This window comes from Sminthopsis crassicaudata, chromosome 4, assembly GCF_048593235.1.
Source record: "Sminthopsis crassicaudata isolate SCR6 chromosome 4, ASM4859323v1, whole genome shotgun sequence".
Taxonomy (NCBI): domain Eukaryota; kingdom Metazoa; phylum Chordata; class Mammalia; order Dasyuromorphia; family Dasyuridae; genus Sminthopsis; species Sminthopsis crassicaudata.
Genome location: NC_133620.1, coordinates 269,973,781 through 269,989,200, shown reverse-complemented (window position 1 = coordinate 269,989,200; position 15,420 = coordinate 269,973,781). Strand labels below are relative to the sequence as shown.

Below are 15,420 nucleotides of genomic sequence, written 5' to 3'. Positions count from 1 at the left end.
ATTCCTCAGTTGGTGAGTACTCTACTGTTTTCTAGTTATCTGCTACCACAAAAAGGGCCCTTGTCAATAGCTTTGTACACAAAGGTCCTTTTCTTTTTCCTTTGAGCTCTTTGAGAGTATAGCCAATACTCTTACCTCTGTATTACATTGGCTTTGGTTTTTCTGGTGGTACCATGTATTTCCCATTCCCTTCAATTAACACTCTGAGTTTATAATAAGATTAAGACTTTCCCTACCTTCCTTCTTTCCTTGTAGAACTCCTTATCCTTAAAGAGCTCAGTTCAAGACTTGACATCTCCATGAAAACATCCTGATTCTCCTTTCCTCTTCCAATTTTTATAGAACATTTTGTCTTATCTTTCATCTGTTCCTTCAAACTCTACTTTGTATCAGATGTATTCATGGAAAAAATATTCTCTTTGGGAAACTGTAAGCTCTTAGCGCAATGGCCTACACTTAGGTGCTTAATAAATGTTTGTTGAACTGAGCTAATTGGGAAGAAGAGGATGTAGAAACAAACACAACTCCCTCTCCCCCAAAAAAGACCAGTAATAACTTTGATACACATGTGTGCAAACATTGATAATGGTTCTACATTTCCATGCAGACTCTGAAATTAACTATTTTCTTTCAACCAAAGAAGTTAAATAATGAAAAGAAAAATAGATCTTGGAGGTGAGGAGAGAGAAGGAGAGAATGTGTCCGAATGAGGAAGTTTATCAACATATTTTTGTTTTGTACTTTCCTTCTAATTAAGTATATTGTACTTTACCTTTCTTTAAGATATGCTACATGTAGAGGACATCCATAGGAATAATCAATCCCTTTTTTGTATAACTCGAGGATCATTTCACGACTCCAGACCTCTTTGCCTTTTCTATAAAATAAAGGGTTGAACAAGATAAGAGTTCTTAACTTGGGATTCATGACCTTGCTTAAAAAAAAAAATTTGACAATACTATTTCAACATAATTGATTCCTTTGTCATCTGATGCATTTTCCTTTATATATTTTAAAACTGTATTCTTAAGTTTCACCAGACTGAAGTAGAAAAAGTTCATGACACAAAAAAGATTAAGAATCCTTACTTTGCAAGAGTATTTCCTCCAGTGGTTTTCCCTGATTCTGGAAAATCCATTATTAGCTATTAACTCCTTTGACTAAATCATTGACTCCTTTGGATATTATTATTTTTAAAAATTTCCTCGTTTTACTCATGTATCCCTCCTCTTCCTTACTCTGGGAGAGAGAGCTATTCTTTATAACTGAAATTTTTTAAAAGAAAAAAAGAAAAGAATTTACTAAAATTAATCAATACATAGAAAAATTCTGATTTTTTATGCAATGTTCCACAACTGTGAATCTGGATCTCTAAAAAAGAGGATTATTATATTGTAAATGAGTAAAAATTATCTTTTGCCTTTTGTTATATTCCAAATTATCATAGTTTTTGGTAATAGTGGGTACTTAATGAATATTTATTGGCTAACAAAAGAGGAATGTCATAAGTGTATAGATATCTTCTCAATCCTTTCTTTGGGGTCAAACTTTCACAACATTCAGTTTTGATTCTTTTGTGGTGGTTGTTCTTTCTGTTACACTGTTGAAATTATTGAATATATTGTTTTTCTGGTTCTGCTTTACTCTGCATTCATTCATATATGTCCTTACATGCTTTTCTGTATTCATCAAATTTATAATTTCAGCAATATTTCATCATGTTCATATACCTCACTTTATTTCATTGGACAATCTTTTAAAAATATAGATCTCCTTGGGAAAGATAATAATAGAATTATTCCTTAGTCTAGCAAGTATTTTTAGAAAATAAGAATTAGCTTATTAACTATACTTGAGCTAATCATCTTTCTCAAAACTGTGAAAGAAATCATTTTGACTTGGGGTCAGAAGGGAGAGAGTCATTTTTTGAGCACAGGGACCTTTGAGGAGGTAGATTTGGCATAAGGGCATTGGCAGCCAAAAGACAGTTGTAAAATGTAAATTTTTTGAGGGCAAGGGATATTTTTTCCTTCATTTTTGTCTCTGTATCTCCATTGCCTAATAGAGCTCCTTGAGCACAGTAGTTATATGTTTGTTAATTTTAAAAAGGTACTAAGTGACAGAAACTGTGAATGGGAGGCAAAGGAGAAAATGAATTTGAATTTTTTTAATTTTCCCCAAAGTCCTTGTTATATAGCTAATGCTATTTAGTCCTACCCAATTCATCAATTTCTTAGAATGAAATTTCTATTCAACTGAATGTATGGAGAATTTTTTTTTTTTTTTTTTTTTTTTTTTTTTTTGCTTGATAATATTAAGTGAAACTCTTTACTGCCACCTAGTGATTGCATTTTTTCATGCTTTGAAAACTGCTAATACTGTTGATTAAGTTGCATTCCCAGGAACAGATGTACTTTCCTTAGAATTTCTCTTCTACACTAGCAATCAAATCCTGAAAGGGTTTGGTGAAGCAGATGATGAAAACATGAAAATATTGAACTTGGTAAATCAGGTGGTTTCAGTTATAAAGTACATTCTTCCTAGGAAAGTCCTCCAAATAGAACAACTTTTTGATCATACTTTCTAGGAAGGTATGGAGTTTTAAAGGTGTCATATGAATGAAGGAAGAGAGAAATGGTCTTTCAGTTTTTTCTGCACTTAGAACCCCACAAAAAGTTCTCTAGGTGTGACATAGATGGAAGAGCACTGAATCTGAAAGTAAGGAACCTGGGTTTAAATCCCACTTTTGATGGCCTTGAGTAAATCATCAAATCTTCCTGATCCTCAGTTTCCTCATTTGCAAAATGAGAGATTTGAACTTTCTGGCTTCTAAGGTCCTTTCCAGAGTCCATATATATAGCCCTTTCCACTTCACCAAAGCAAGACCCTCTTGAAGGTTGTTAGTAGTATTTTTGATTAAGTGTATAAAGGGCATACAGCAGGGGAAATTGAGGATTTGCTTAAAAGAGAGAGAGGTGGAAGGCAAAATTCCATGATCCGCAAGTGAATCTGGGGGCCTTATTTTGTCATTTTCCTTTCAGTTTCCCCCCATTGAAATTAAATTCATCTTTGATGTTTCTTAAGCATCCAGGATAACAACATATATCAGTCAATCACTTAATCAGCAGAGATATAACATGTATCCAGCATTTTGGGGAATGGGAAAAAAGTACAAATTAGCTATTTAATTGGGAAAGATATTAAATTCCCAGGAAACAACAGCAAAAATATAGGGCAGCATATTATTAATGCTGACTGATGTGGAACAGATTTTAACTGCTAAGAGGAAAAGGAGATCTTTGAGAGTAGAGTTAGGTTAGATGGTTACTGAAGTCCTTTCCAACTCTCAAGTAGCATGTTTCTATGATTAGTTAGGAAATGCTTCATGGAGGTGGTACAAGAAGGTAGCCCTTGAAGAATAGGTAGAATTTGAGCAGAGAAAGGGATGAACTTCCTAGACAATGGAGAAAAGATAGGCAGAAAGGTGAGAATTGGTTTGGGAGTTTACTGCTGGCAGTTTAAGACTGGCTTGATGGGAGTGAAAGGTGGAGAAAATAAATTAATCTGATAAAGGAAAGCATGATAGTGTATTTCTAGGAGGGGCCAGAAGGAGAAGACTCATTGCCATTCCAAAGTCTACTGAAATAAGCCATCAATGAGTCTTGCAATGGATGGTTCTGTAGTTTGTCATGGCCACATTTGATGCCCACATATGTGTGTATGTATATTTTAAGGTTTACAAAACATTTTACAAATATCTCATTTGATCCTTACAATGATAACAATAGGTGCTATTGTTATTCCCATTTTACAGATGAGGAATTGATCCTCTAAAATTTTATGACTTATCTGGGGCTAGTAAGCGTCTAAATCCAGATCCAAACTCAATTAGAGCCAAACTTCAATTAGTTAATAAAAAGGCAATTATCTATGTATTCCAAGGTTGAGATGAAATTAAATTTGTGAGATGCCTTCAAACTCTTGGAATTGCTCCTTGTAGTTAGAAAACAACTTTGGCATGCTTTGGAAGATTCAGTTTCTCATCATGCTAGCAGGAGCTGGGCAGTAGCTGACTAACATCATCAGTATTTCAGTAGGAAGATAGCTGATTAAATGATGCTAGTGGTTTCATAAACATTTGGCTGATGCCATGGGAAAAAAAAAAGTAGGTCCTAACTGCACAGATATCTAATTAAATCATTCTTTCTGTGAGACTGAAGATTGTATCTTGCTGTTTGTCCCAAGAGATGGAAAGACAACTTCAAGTTTAGATTTACTTCTTTCTAACCGAACATGCTAATGGACTTGGGTGCAAATAGTCAGCTGGAGAATGAAATCTGTGTTGAATGTATTTGACTCATCTGACAGAAATCCAAACTTTGAATTTAGAATAACAGTACAATGTGATAGTGACTATTGAGGGAGCTGGTGTGATACAATGGAAAGAGAAAGGAAAAATGAAAACAACTACTATGTGCCAGGAATTGAGCTAAATACTTAAAAAAAATATGATTTCATTTGATCCTCACAGGCAATCCTGGGAAGTAGTTGCTATTTATCAGCCTCATTTTACAGTTGAAGAAGCTGAGGCAAAAAGAAATTAAGTGACTTGCCTGTAGTCACACAGCTAGTTAAATGCCTAAGGCTATATATGAATTAAATTCTTCTTAACTCTAGTCCCATAGTTCTATCCACTATGCCACATAGCTGTCACTTGAATTACTAACATTGGAGCTGAAGGAGTTCACATCCTTGATTTGTCAGTTATTAACTATGGGGACCCTGGGTAATGCTATTTCTTCAATCAGCACTCTCCTCTATGTTAAGACATAGTGTCATCTTCTTGATGATATCTAGACTTTGACATGTCCAGTTCCTTTCAGTTATCTTCTTAAAGAAAGCATTTATGCTAATGTATTTTCGTGAGGCAGCTGAGTAGCCTATAAACCTTTGACCACTTTTATTTTTTGATTATATAACAATATTTTCCACCATAATTTCTATTATTCTGATTTTGTGCCTAATATCCTATTTGATTTAAGTGATTGTCAAGACATAATGTTGACAGCTGGAAAGAACTCCTTGTGAACAGAGCACAAACTTGAGCAAGCTTAGCTGGAACATCTATGAATATAATTTGGTTGTTTGAAAAATCAGCCTAACCAAGTACAGAAAGACTGGTCATCAAAATGTTAACCACTAGGTGATTTTTTTTGACCATGATAATCCCTGGGATAAAGAAAGAAACTGGATTTGTAGGGTAGAGTCAACAGGGTAATAATACCTCCTGAGTGGATCTGGCCACTAATAGACACATTTCTATCATAATTGTGCACTGATTGATAATGTGAGGCAGACAGCCTGATGAACCATTTTTCTTCTGAGCTGCTGAGATGTTTGAGAATGTAAATTTCATCATTTAATATCAGCATTTAAAAAATATAGGCAATGTCCTTGCTTTTGTTGTTTAAAATAGAGAATAGGTAGGAAGTTCAGGCTATGGCAGAGGAAGCAGAATAAACTCTGGTATAAGACTAATAGTCAACAGTATTATGAAGGAAATTTGAAAAAAATTCTGAAGAGAGATTTCAAGTGGGCTTGCAGCCCATGAGAGATGAACAAAGAAATGGTTAAAAAAGTTGTTTTGCCATTAGTTCTTTGTGGTTTCCTAATGCTTCCACAGTGATAGTGATAGAGTTATGAGAAAGGGGTCAGAGTATTACACATTTTTTAGCCTGCCTACAAATACTAATTTAACTGTGGGCACTCTTAATGTGTGACCTTTGTCCAATTACCAAAGGGGTGACATACTCATTACAGGAACTGGACCATTTCCATACTGATATTCTCTGTAACTGAAAAAAAAAAGATATAAAGATGTTTCAGACAAATATTAAAGGATTATCCTTAGACTCTCCTTAGAGAGACAAATCAAAGATTAGAGATTCAGAGCTGGAAATTACTTTAGAGGGCTTATTTAACTCTTTTTATAAATGTGGAAACAGAATACCAGAGAAGAAACTGCATGCCTTTTGTAAGTGGTAGATCAAGGAACTGAATGAGGTTATCTGACTCCAAGTTCAAAATTTTTGCCACCATATCATGCTCTGTCTTTGTTGGTAAAATTGGTTTTATCCTGTATCCTAAAGTAGTAGAAACATGCTGTTGTTTGTCCTTCATTCTCAAAGAGGACCATGACATCAGGGAGGTGATGCCATGACAGGCAAGTGAATTGGACTCAAGGAAGGAAGGAAGGAAGGAAGGAAAGAAGGCAGGAGAGAAGAAGGGAGGGAGGAAGAAAAAAAGAATGGGAAGAAGAAAGGGAGGGAGAAAGGAAGGAAGGAAGAAGTCTTCCAACTGACCAATTCTAGTTTATGGGTCAACTTTACTTACAAAGGTTGTTGTTCATTATTCATTTTAGATGAATGCTGGGCCACTTTGTTCTGCAGTACTTAAGCAAACAATATCAGGAAAAAAATAATAATTAGGTAGTAGTATCCATTGTAGAGGATGAAGAGGTATATAAATTCTGTTGAAAATTTTACAATACAAATAAGTTAAACATATGTCTTGAAATTCATTTAAATCAAAATTGAAATTGGAAGCAAGACAACAGAAACTATGCTGGAGAATATAGTTTGCAGCTAGGAAATAAAAGAGGCCAAAGACCTAGAGATTGCTCAGCTACTTCATATTAGTACATCATGAATGCTTTCTTTGAGAAGACAGTTGGCAAGATCTGAATGATATTTTTTCAAATGATACTCTATTTTTTTTTTTTTTTACAGGGAAGGAGAAATCAAAGACAGAGCAGTCATTTCTGAATCATCAGACTCAAGTCAAGTTCTTGACTATCTTGACCATAAGTTGAAGTCAATATCAAAGAATCTCAGAATTGGAAGAATTTCAAATGTCATCTAATTGTTTTGGGTCTGTCTGACTGGAGATCAATAAATCCAGGAGCAATACTAGGAGATACATTTCTTCGTTTACAATAGTTGATAAGTTGACAATTGAATAGTTGACAAGTAAAATAACAACTTTACTGAACAAAAAGAGAGGTGCTTACATAAATGGGGTTTTGACCCAGTATTAGAGTGACTTTATATGGCAAAAAAAAAAAAAAAAAAAAAAAAAAGCTCAATTAGGGGAGGCTGTTCAGACATTTACCTTATTTGGGAAGATGAATAATAAAGGCAGGATGTCAAAAATTTTTGGGAAGAATAGTTCACAATGGGACCCCAGAACATGCTAAATTTCTCTATAGTTAATTTTATCAGAATATTCTATTTGAGCAGGAAATCTCTAAGATGGTAGAGGTGTCCTTCAGAAAAGAATGAGTCTGATTTATCTTGTTCTTGCCAACCCTAGGGACTCAATTTATATAATACAATAGTTCTGTTTTTTGGCCTCTAAAGTAACTTTTTCTGGGGAGATGTTGTCTCCATACTCACAGTGAATAGGTTTTTCTACACTCTCCATATTTATTGATCAGAATCAAATTCCAAAGAATAGTTTTCTTTGCCCTTCTCCTCTCCTTTTGAAAGATAAAGTAAAGACAAACCAAGAATTTATCAACTGCTTTGCTCTTGACAGAGAGAACTCCCACAAATAAATGGATTAAATCTCCTATCACTGTATTATCGGGAAAATAATAATATTTCCCATTGAGCTCATGTGATAGGATGAATAATAACTATTATAATATAATTATAATATAATATAATATAATATAATATAATATAATATATTATAATATTTTAATATAATTATAATGCCAAATAACTAGCATAAGGCAGAAATTCCAGAAGTTGAAAGCTAAACTTTATTATGTTAAGCATACATTTAGAATATAGAACAACAATTCTGAACTAAAATTGAGGTTTAGACAAAGCTTTTTATAGAGAAAAATTATATCAGAGAAACAGAGAAATAATTTTTAACATAGAGAAATCTTTGTGATGTCTAGTCAAAGAGAATCATGATCTCATGCATCCTCCAAAGTCATTAAGATTAAAGAATATTATCATTTCATGAATCAGATTTCATCAGGATAACATTAATATTATTAGGAGATAGGAGTAAGCCAAATATCAAGAACTAACCCTGAGCTTCAAGTGGTAAAATTTAATAAAAGGAAATAAAAAATTCATAACACTTTTCCCCATTTTAACTTTTCTCTCATTTTGTTAAAATAACAATTAGTTAACAAGTACAGACAAGAGGTCTAATTTTACTTTCAGGTGTTTAAATCCATCCTGTAGCAAAATAAAATCAGTCATTAGAAGTTAAGAAAATAACTACATTCTGTAATTACATACCTATAGGGAATACATAATAGTGTACTCAAAACCTCTAAAAACATTGGCCACTGTAACCTTTCATTCTAATAAATATCCATGTTTTAAACTATTACACCTTAACCACTAAGGTAAAAATAAAATGTTTGATTCCTGGGTTGGTTGAAACTGTTGGCTTGAAAGTATAACTTTAATGCATTCTATTCTACGTGTAATTTTATAATTTGCATAATCAGTGGCTTAATTATGAAAATGCATTAGATTAAAAATCATTTATGAAAAAAAGACAAATTATAAGTCACTTCTACCCTCTCTACTTTGTTTGTTAGGAGTCATAATTTTTTATCAAATTACTTCCATTTCCTTAAAATTTTACATTTTTATAGCAACTTCTCTTCCCCAGGGCTGTTAAGATTTCCTGATCTTGCCCAAATAGAAACTTAGCAAATACCCAAAGAACAGCACAAATGAGGAGAATTTATAGTCTTTTGTACTTTTCTGAAAGAGTAAGCTATTATAGTTGTTTATTTTAAAGCAAAATATACTCAATTAAATATTTGGCATTTTTTAAACATTATGATGGGGGAGTAAGATGGCCCAGCACATAGACTTCCTGTCCTGGAATCTAAAAGACCAGAGTTAAAATCCCGTGTCAGACACTTCCTAGTTGCATGGCCTGGACAAGTCATTTAATCCTGCTTGTTTCAGTTTTGTCATCTGTAAAATGAGCCAGAGAAGAAAATGAAAAACCACTCCAATATTTTTGTCAAGAAAACTCCAAATGGAGTCATGAAGAGTTGGACATGACTGAAATGACTGAAAAACAATAACAACAACAAACACTATGACTATATACTCTAACAGCTTAATTAAAAAATTCATCAACAGTCAGATCAAGAGAAAAGTTAATTTTCTAAGGATACAATTATATCACATTCTAAATACCATCTTTCATATTGAAAGTATTTCTTAAACCATGATTTCTCAAAAATCATAATATAAGAACTAAAATTCCAATCATAGCAAATATTTGAATATTAAAATATAAAACAAAACATTGCTAGTCAAATAAGATTAATTCACTTGAATGCAATTTGGAATTAGCTTTCACAAAGCTTTCACTTTATCTTTTTATTGATTTTTGTATTCAGGAGAGTAATTTTGGTGCAATTACACTTTTAGTTCTTGTTCTTACAATTTCTAAGCATAGTACATTAATTGCAAATAGTAAGTGTATTTTGCATTAAACCTACAGAGAGTTAAACATCACTAGTGTCCTCCTGATAGAACATATCTTACTTTAAGTGAAAGCACATTATTATTTAGTTTAGGACAAACCCAATCTAGATTTATAATTACAAAAAGTATCATTCAAAATCTCTCCTGAAACATGGAGATTATAAATATAACCTCTGCTACCTAATAATGTTATAATGAATATATATTCTCCACATAAATATTAGAATGCATCCTTCTAATATTTTTCAGAAGACAGCATTTTACTATACCATATTCAAATAATTCCATGCTGCAAATTTATTTCTATATTTCCCATAGGGTAAGTGTAACTTGATAGAACACTATCAAATATCAATATTAAATTGTACTGCACAATTCTAACTTTTTTCTATATTAAAAAAATATCCACATGAGTGAAATAAAGCTCAGGAATCATGAGAAATCTCAAAACTGGTTCCAACAGGCATTTCTCCAAATGGTATTCACAAATTTACAGGTCCAGAATTTTTCATCTTCTTTTCTCAAAAAGATAAAAAAGCCTTCTCAAACCATTCTTTCTATAATTGCAAACCCTTATTTTCAAACCCTTTATTCACACTCAGTACAGATGTACTCTTTCATTAAATTTCTGTCCATTCTTTTATTATCTCTATTTACCAAAAAAGCCCCTTATCTTCTTTATTGCTGTGGATTATACAAACTTCAATCATCACTCCGTTTATACTCTGATCTAATACTTCATTTACCTTTGCTATTTTCTTAATCCATTTTTTCTTTATTTCCCATCATTATTCTCATTCTTATATGAATGGCTTGAACTAGTTACATGCTAGGGTTTATTTCAATTCTATAATTTGAAACAATTTGGGAGGCAAAAGAAAGGAGACAAAAGTTACACGAATATCTCAAGTAGCATTAGCAGCATCAGCAATATCATCCCTGAATATCAACCCTGAACTATAAGAGATCTGTATTTACCAACACCTATTGTGGCGAATATTACATTGTGGACTCTGAGAGACTGGAGAGAAGAATAAACCATAGGCATTACCTTTGAGGGATGGGATACAATCACATTTAAATCTCAATAGTTTATGAGAAAAATGAGCCTCTGGCTAATTTGATAAACCACTTAACAAAGCTAGTTTAAGTATTAGAGGCTGGATTTGAATTTAGGTCTTCCATACTACACATGAAACACTGTGTACTTCACCATTTTGTTTTTTAATATCAAACAAGATGAATTAAGCACTAAATTTTGTCATGTGAAAAGAGATGATGTGCCTTGGTTTTTAGAGTTTATTTGGAATATTTTTTAAAAAATGCTATTCAGTGTCATCTTTAGGTTGTACCAAAGTGTATAAATGTTTCTATGTAATTGTAAATTTTTTCTAATAACTAGTTTGCTTTCTAAGTTCACTTTAGCATACAAGGAAACATTACATAAGGGCTAGATTGCTGAATTTAGTTTTAGGAAGACCTGGCTTCCAATTCCATCTGTGGTGCTTACCAGCTATATGATCCTAGGCAAATCATTCAAACTTTTTGAACCTCAATTTCCACATCTATTAAAAAAAAAAAAAAGAATGTCAATATCTACCTCACAGAGTTATTGTGAAACTTATTATTTCATACTTTGCAAAATGTTAACAGGCTATCAAAATGTCATCATTATTATTTTACTCCAAAGCTCTATTGTTTCATGTCAGCCCTTAGATAATGATAATCCTTTCTCCCCTTGTTTAGTATAATGTTTGCAACATTTGTTATTAGTCATTCTGTTGGGTTGGACTCTTCATGATCTGTGGACCACATTATCCATGGAATTTTCTGGAGTACTTTGCCGTTTCTTTTCCCAGTAGATTAAGGTAACCAGAGGTTGCCTAGCATCATAGCTATTAAGAATATGAGGCCAGATTTGAACTTGGGTTTTTCTGAATCAAAGCTCAGGGATCTATCTATCCACTAAACACCTAGCTTCTTCCTAGGCAAACAGAGGATAAGTCATTTGCCCAGGGTCACACAGCTAGTGAGTATGTGAGACTGAATTTCAACTCAGGTTTTCCTGAATCCAGATCCATGGTTCTATTTATTGAGACATCTAACTACTATATGGGAGGTACTTAATAAATGCTAGTTTATGGATTGATTGCTTGATGGCTGATTTTTTACATTTTATTCTTCCACTTTCACAGGAAACTGTAAGCATTATCTAAGTAACCATTTTCTCCTCTTCCCTAAAATTCTTTGTATCTTAAATTTTGGATTTACTTATATGGCTACATGTTGTATCTCCCAATAGGATGTAAAAATAAAATGTCCTCTTTGAGGGCAATCACAATTTCATTTTTGTCTTTGTATATCCAGTGCCAAGTAGAGTATCTGGAACACAGCAGGTATAAAACAAATGAATCTTTGTTGATTGATCACTGATTTTTTTCCTCCTAAGCTATTCCATGGTCTTATCCTGTTTCCACACTATACAGATGACTCCCAGCTATAGATGAGCAACCATATTTATAAAGCTGGGCCATTGGAAAAACTTTGTTCTGGAGATGTTGAAATTCAGACTTGGCTCAGTTTATAGTTTCTTGGGTTCAACTTAGAGTAAAGAACATGCTAATAAGAACCAACTTTGCTCATTTAACAGGTCAAGCTGGTCTCTGATGTCTGTGGGGACACTTATAACGAGATACTTATTAACAAACTGAGATGTGTGGAAAAGAAGATCAATAGTTTTCAGTAACTAAGGAAGATTACCAGAAGTCAAGCAAACCTATAACAGAGGGTGCACAGAGTTGATAAAAAAAATATCAGCCACCTGGCAGGTGATTGAAAAATAGTAATTGTAATTGGGGGTGAATCATTTTACAGGATTCTCACACCTTACTTTGCAATAGTCCATTTTAGGAGCAATAAATCATGCCCAGCAGGATTTCTTCTAATTTAAAACTTTGAATTTCTACCTGTGTGAACCAGGGTGACTCAGAGGAGACAAATTAAATAGCCCTAAGGTGTCAGGGTTTATGTCTTCTTTCCTCTTGTTTCTCTTCCCAGAACTGGGTCCTTCCATCCTCCAGTTCAGTAGAAGATACATTGCCCACAGGAAGGAATTAAACTGGTACAACCAAAGATAAAGATAGAAGTTAATTGTTATAGTTGTTATTTATTTGTTTGTTTGTTTGTTTGTTTGTTTATTTATTTTATACTTGATATTTGGAGAAGGACTAGGAATTGCATCATGGAGCTTGAGGCAAAAAACAATAAATGTAGCACTAATTGGAGTGGAACTAAGAACCCGGAGACCCGGATTCAAATTCTGCCTCAGATACTATGTGATCCTGGGTAACCTTTCTAGGACTTAATTTCATATTTTGTAAAGTGAGAATGGTAATAATAACATTAACTGCCCTCCTGGATCACCTGTCAAAGCAGAATGGTACCTGGTACCAGTGGTATTGTTATGGGAAAAATATCCCTTCTCTGAGTTCATATGGTAGGCAACTACTGACAAAATATATTTAGTACAATGCAGAAGTTAAAGAGGTAAAAACCTAGGTTTTATTATTATAACCAAACATCAGAGAAAACAATAATCCAGAAGAACCACTAGGATTATAACAAGCCCTCTCATTGGCAAAATTATGTCAATAGCAGAAAAAATAGTTCTTTTAAAAAGTACTTATTTTTAATATTTTTTCTTGAATTCCAAATGTTTTCCTGATCCTACTCACTGAGAATGCAAACAGTATATCAGTTTAAACATTGCAATCTTGTATATTCCTCTTAGACTATAAAAGTTAAAGAAAAGACAGATTCTTAATAGAAAATTTCCTTCAATGTCACAAAGTTGTACAAAATTAGTTGAAGTTATGGTCTCATTCATTCCCTAAGGAAACACATCTTGTCAAACAAACTCTACAGGCAAACTAATACAAATTGAACTACATTTAGAGAGTTCACAAATAAGTTCGCTGGGAAGGAAATTTTATATGTTTCTAAGGAGTCGGGGATAGTTGAAATACTTTCTCTGGCTCCTTATCTAAGGAAAGTGTTTAAATTAAATTTTCACATCCCATGGGATAAGTTTTGGTCAGGTGAGATTAATATTAACAGAAGACAGGTTTTTAATTAACCAAAAGTTGCAGAAAGAAGAAACGAAAAAAAAAAAAAAAACATTTAAAAATTCCATTACAGAGTCAAAAATCAAAAAATTCTTCCTACCATAAAATATATTACTTCCTCACAAAAGTTGGCTAATAAACCAGAATATTGAAATAATATTTAATTTATTTATAAAGTAGCCTGTGATTCCATGGGCATATGGAACTCCAACTAAAGAAACTTCTTGTATCACTGCTATTAGTCACCTCTTCTCACTTATAGTTTTAGTGAATTATCTGAAATCACTGAGAGCCACGTGGTAATTTGCACAGAATTACAGTATGTGTCAAGAGTGAGTTGAGAACCCACATTTCCCCAATTTCCCCTCTCTAGTTACCATATCATACTGCCTCTCTCTGATATATTATTTATACTATGAAATATATCTGTAATAATACATTCATAACCTTTAGCTGGGTCATATAGATAATGTAATCAGCATTTCAGAAGACTGTTTTGTAAATTTGAAATTTCAAAATAAAGGAAGTAGATCACTTTAAGGATACCATAAAGCTCTGTGCTGGTGTGTCACTCTTCTGTACTCATCATAGGACTAGATCTATACTACAGACTATTATGCATGTGTGCTTGTCTGAGCACCCACTGTTCTGGGAAGTACAAGGAGACATAAAGACAAATTCTTACTAGCTAATTCTTCTTTTTGTAGATTATATAAGAAACTATTATCTATTGGAACCTACAATTACAATATTTATATTCTTTATTTTACCATATAGAGGATGTTTCCTCTTGGAGGATATATATCTCTAATCCAACCTCAACTATCTGAGTAATCAATGAACATTTAATGCTTACAATATGCCAGGCACTATGCTAGATGCTAGTAATACAAATATAATTAGAAATAAAGACACTTCCTGCATTTAAATGCATTACATTATAGTGGAAAAGACATTAAGGGAAATTGAAAAGTAGATATCATGTGTGTGAGAGGGGGGATTTCCTATAGCATGATAGGGAAAGCATGGAAGGAGTGTCACTACAATTAAGTGTAAAATACATTGTAGAAAATCAGTGCAATTTAGTGTAGTGATAAAAGGAAAAAAAAAGAGTAGCTAAAATAGGCAAAAAAAAATCCATAAACAAAAGTTCATATATTCATAGGAGAATTCTTCAGTCTTTTATTAGGATGTTTTTGGTTCCTTCTTTAGACATGGTTATGACAAACTAAAAACAAAAGTCATTCAGTTACTCATCCTAAATAATAAAGAGGGAACAACTTAGAAGAGGTAGAATGAGAGGATTGAATTGCCAGAATTGCACTGTTAGTACAAAGGAAAAAATTTAAGGAAATAGAAAAACTATGAAAATAGACATCAGTATTTTTTTTTTTTGAATTATGTAGTTTGGGGGCATGTGTAAATCCATGAAGGCATTATTCTATTATAGTACAATATGTGAAGACATTGTAATAGCAAATAAAAGGTTTGCCAATGATAAGCATACTTTCAATAATTTAAAAATGTATAATTTCACTGGTGCTGATCTTTTGATGGAGTTTGTAATCATTTTAGTATCTTCATGGATTGTTGATGATGAGAAATTCATCTCATCACAGTCAGGTTTTGAATCTATCCAGACTTAGGCTGGTCCATGGATAATAGACAGTCTTTTATTACATACATACATGCACACACACACACACACACACACAGACATACACACACATTCCCATACAGTCTTCCCCGTTTTAATG

General features: G+C 33.0%; 1 protein-coding gene across 3 annotated transcripts in view; it reads left to right on the top strand.

Moving 5' to 3' along the window:
- Positions 1-7,603, top strand: part of LOC141566327 (adhesion G protein-coupled receptor F4-like) — an 87,115-nt gene extending 79,512 nt beyond the window's left edge. For all 3 annotated transcript variants that reach the window (XM_074310700.1, XM_074310698.1, XM_074310694.1), the window contains one exon: positions 6,789-7,603. In XM_074310700.1, the coding sequence (XP_074166801.1) occupies positions 6,789-6,824 (36 nt within the window). In that variant the 3' untranslated portion in view covers positions 6,825-7,603. The remainder of the gene's footprint in view (positions 1-6,788) is intronic.
- The last annotated feature ends 7,817 nt before the right edge of the window (positions 7,604-15,420 follow it).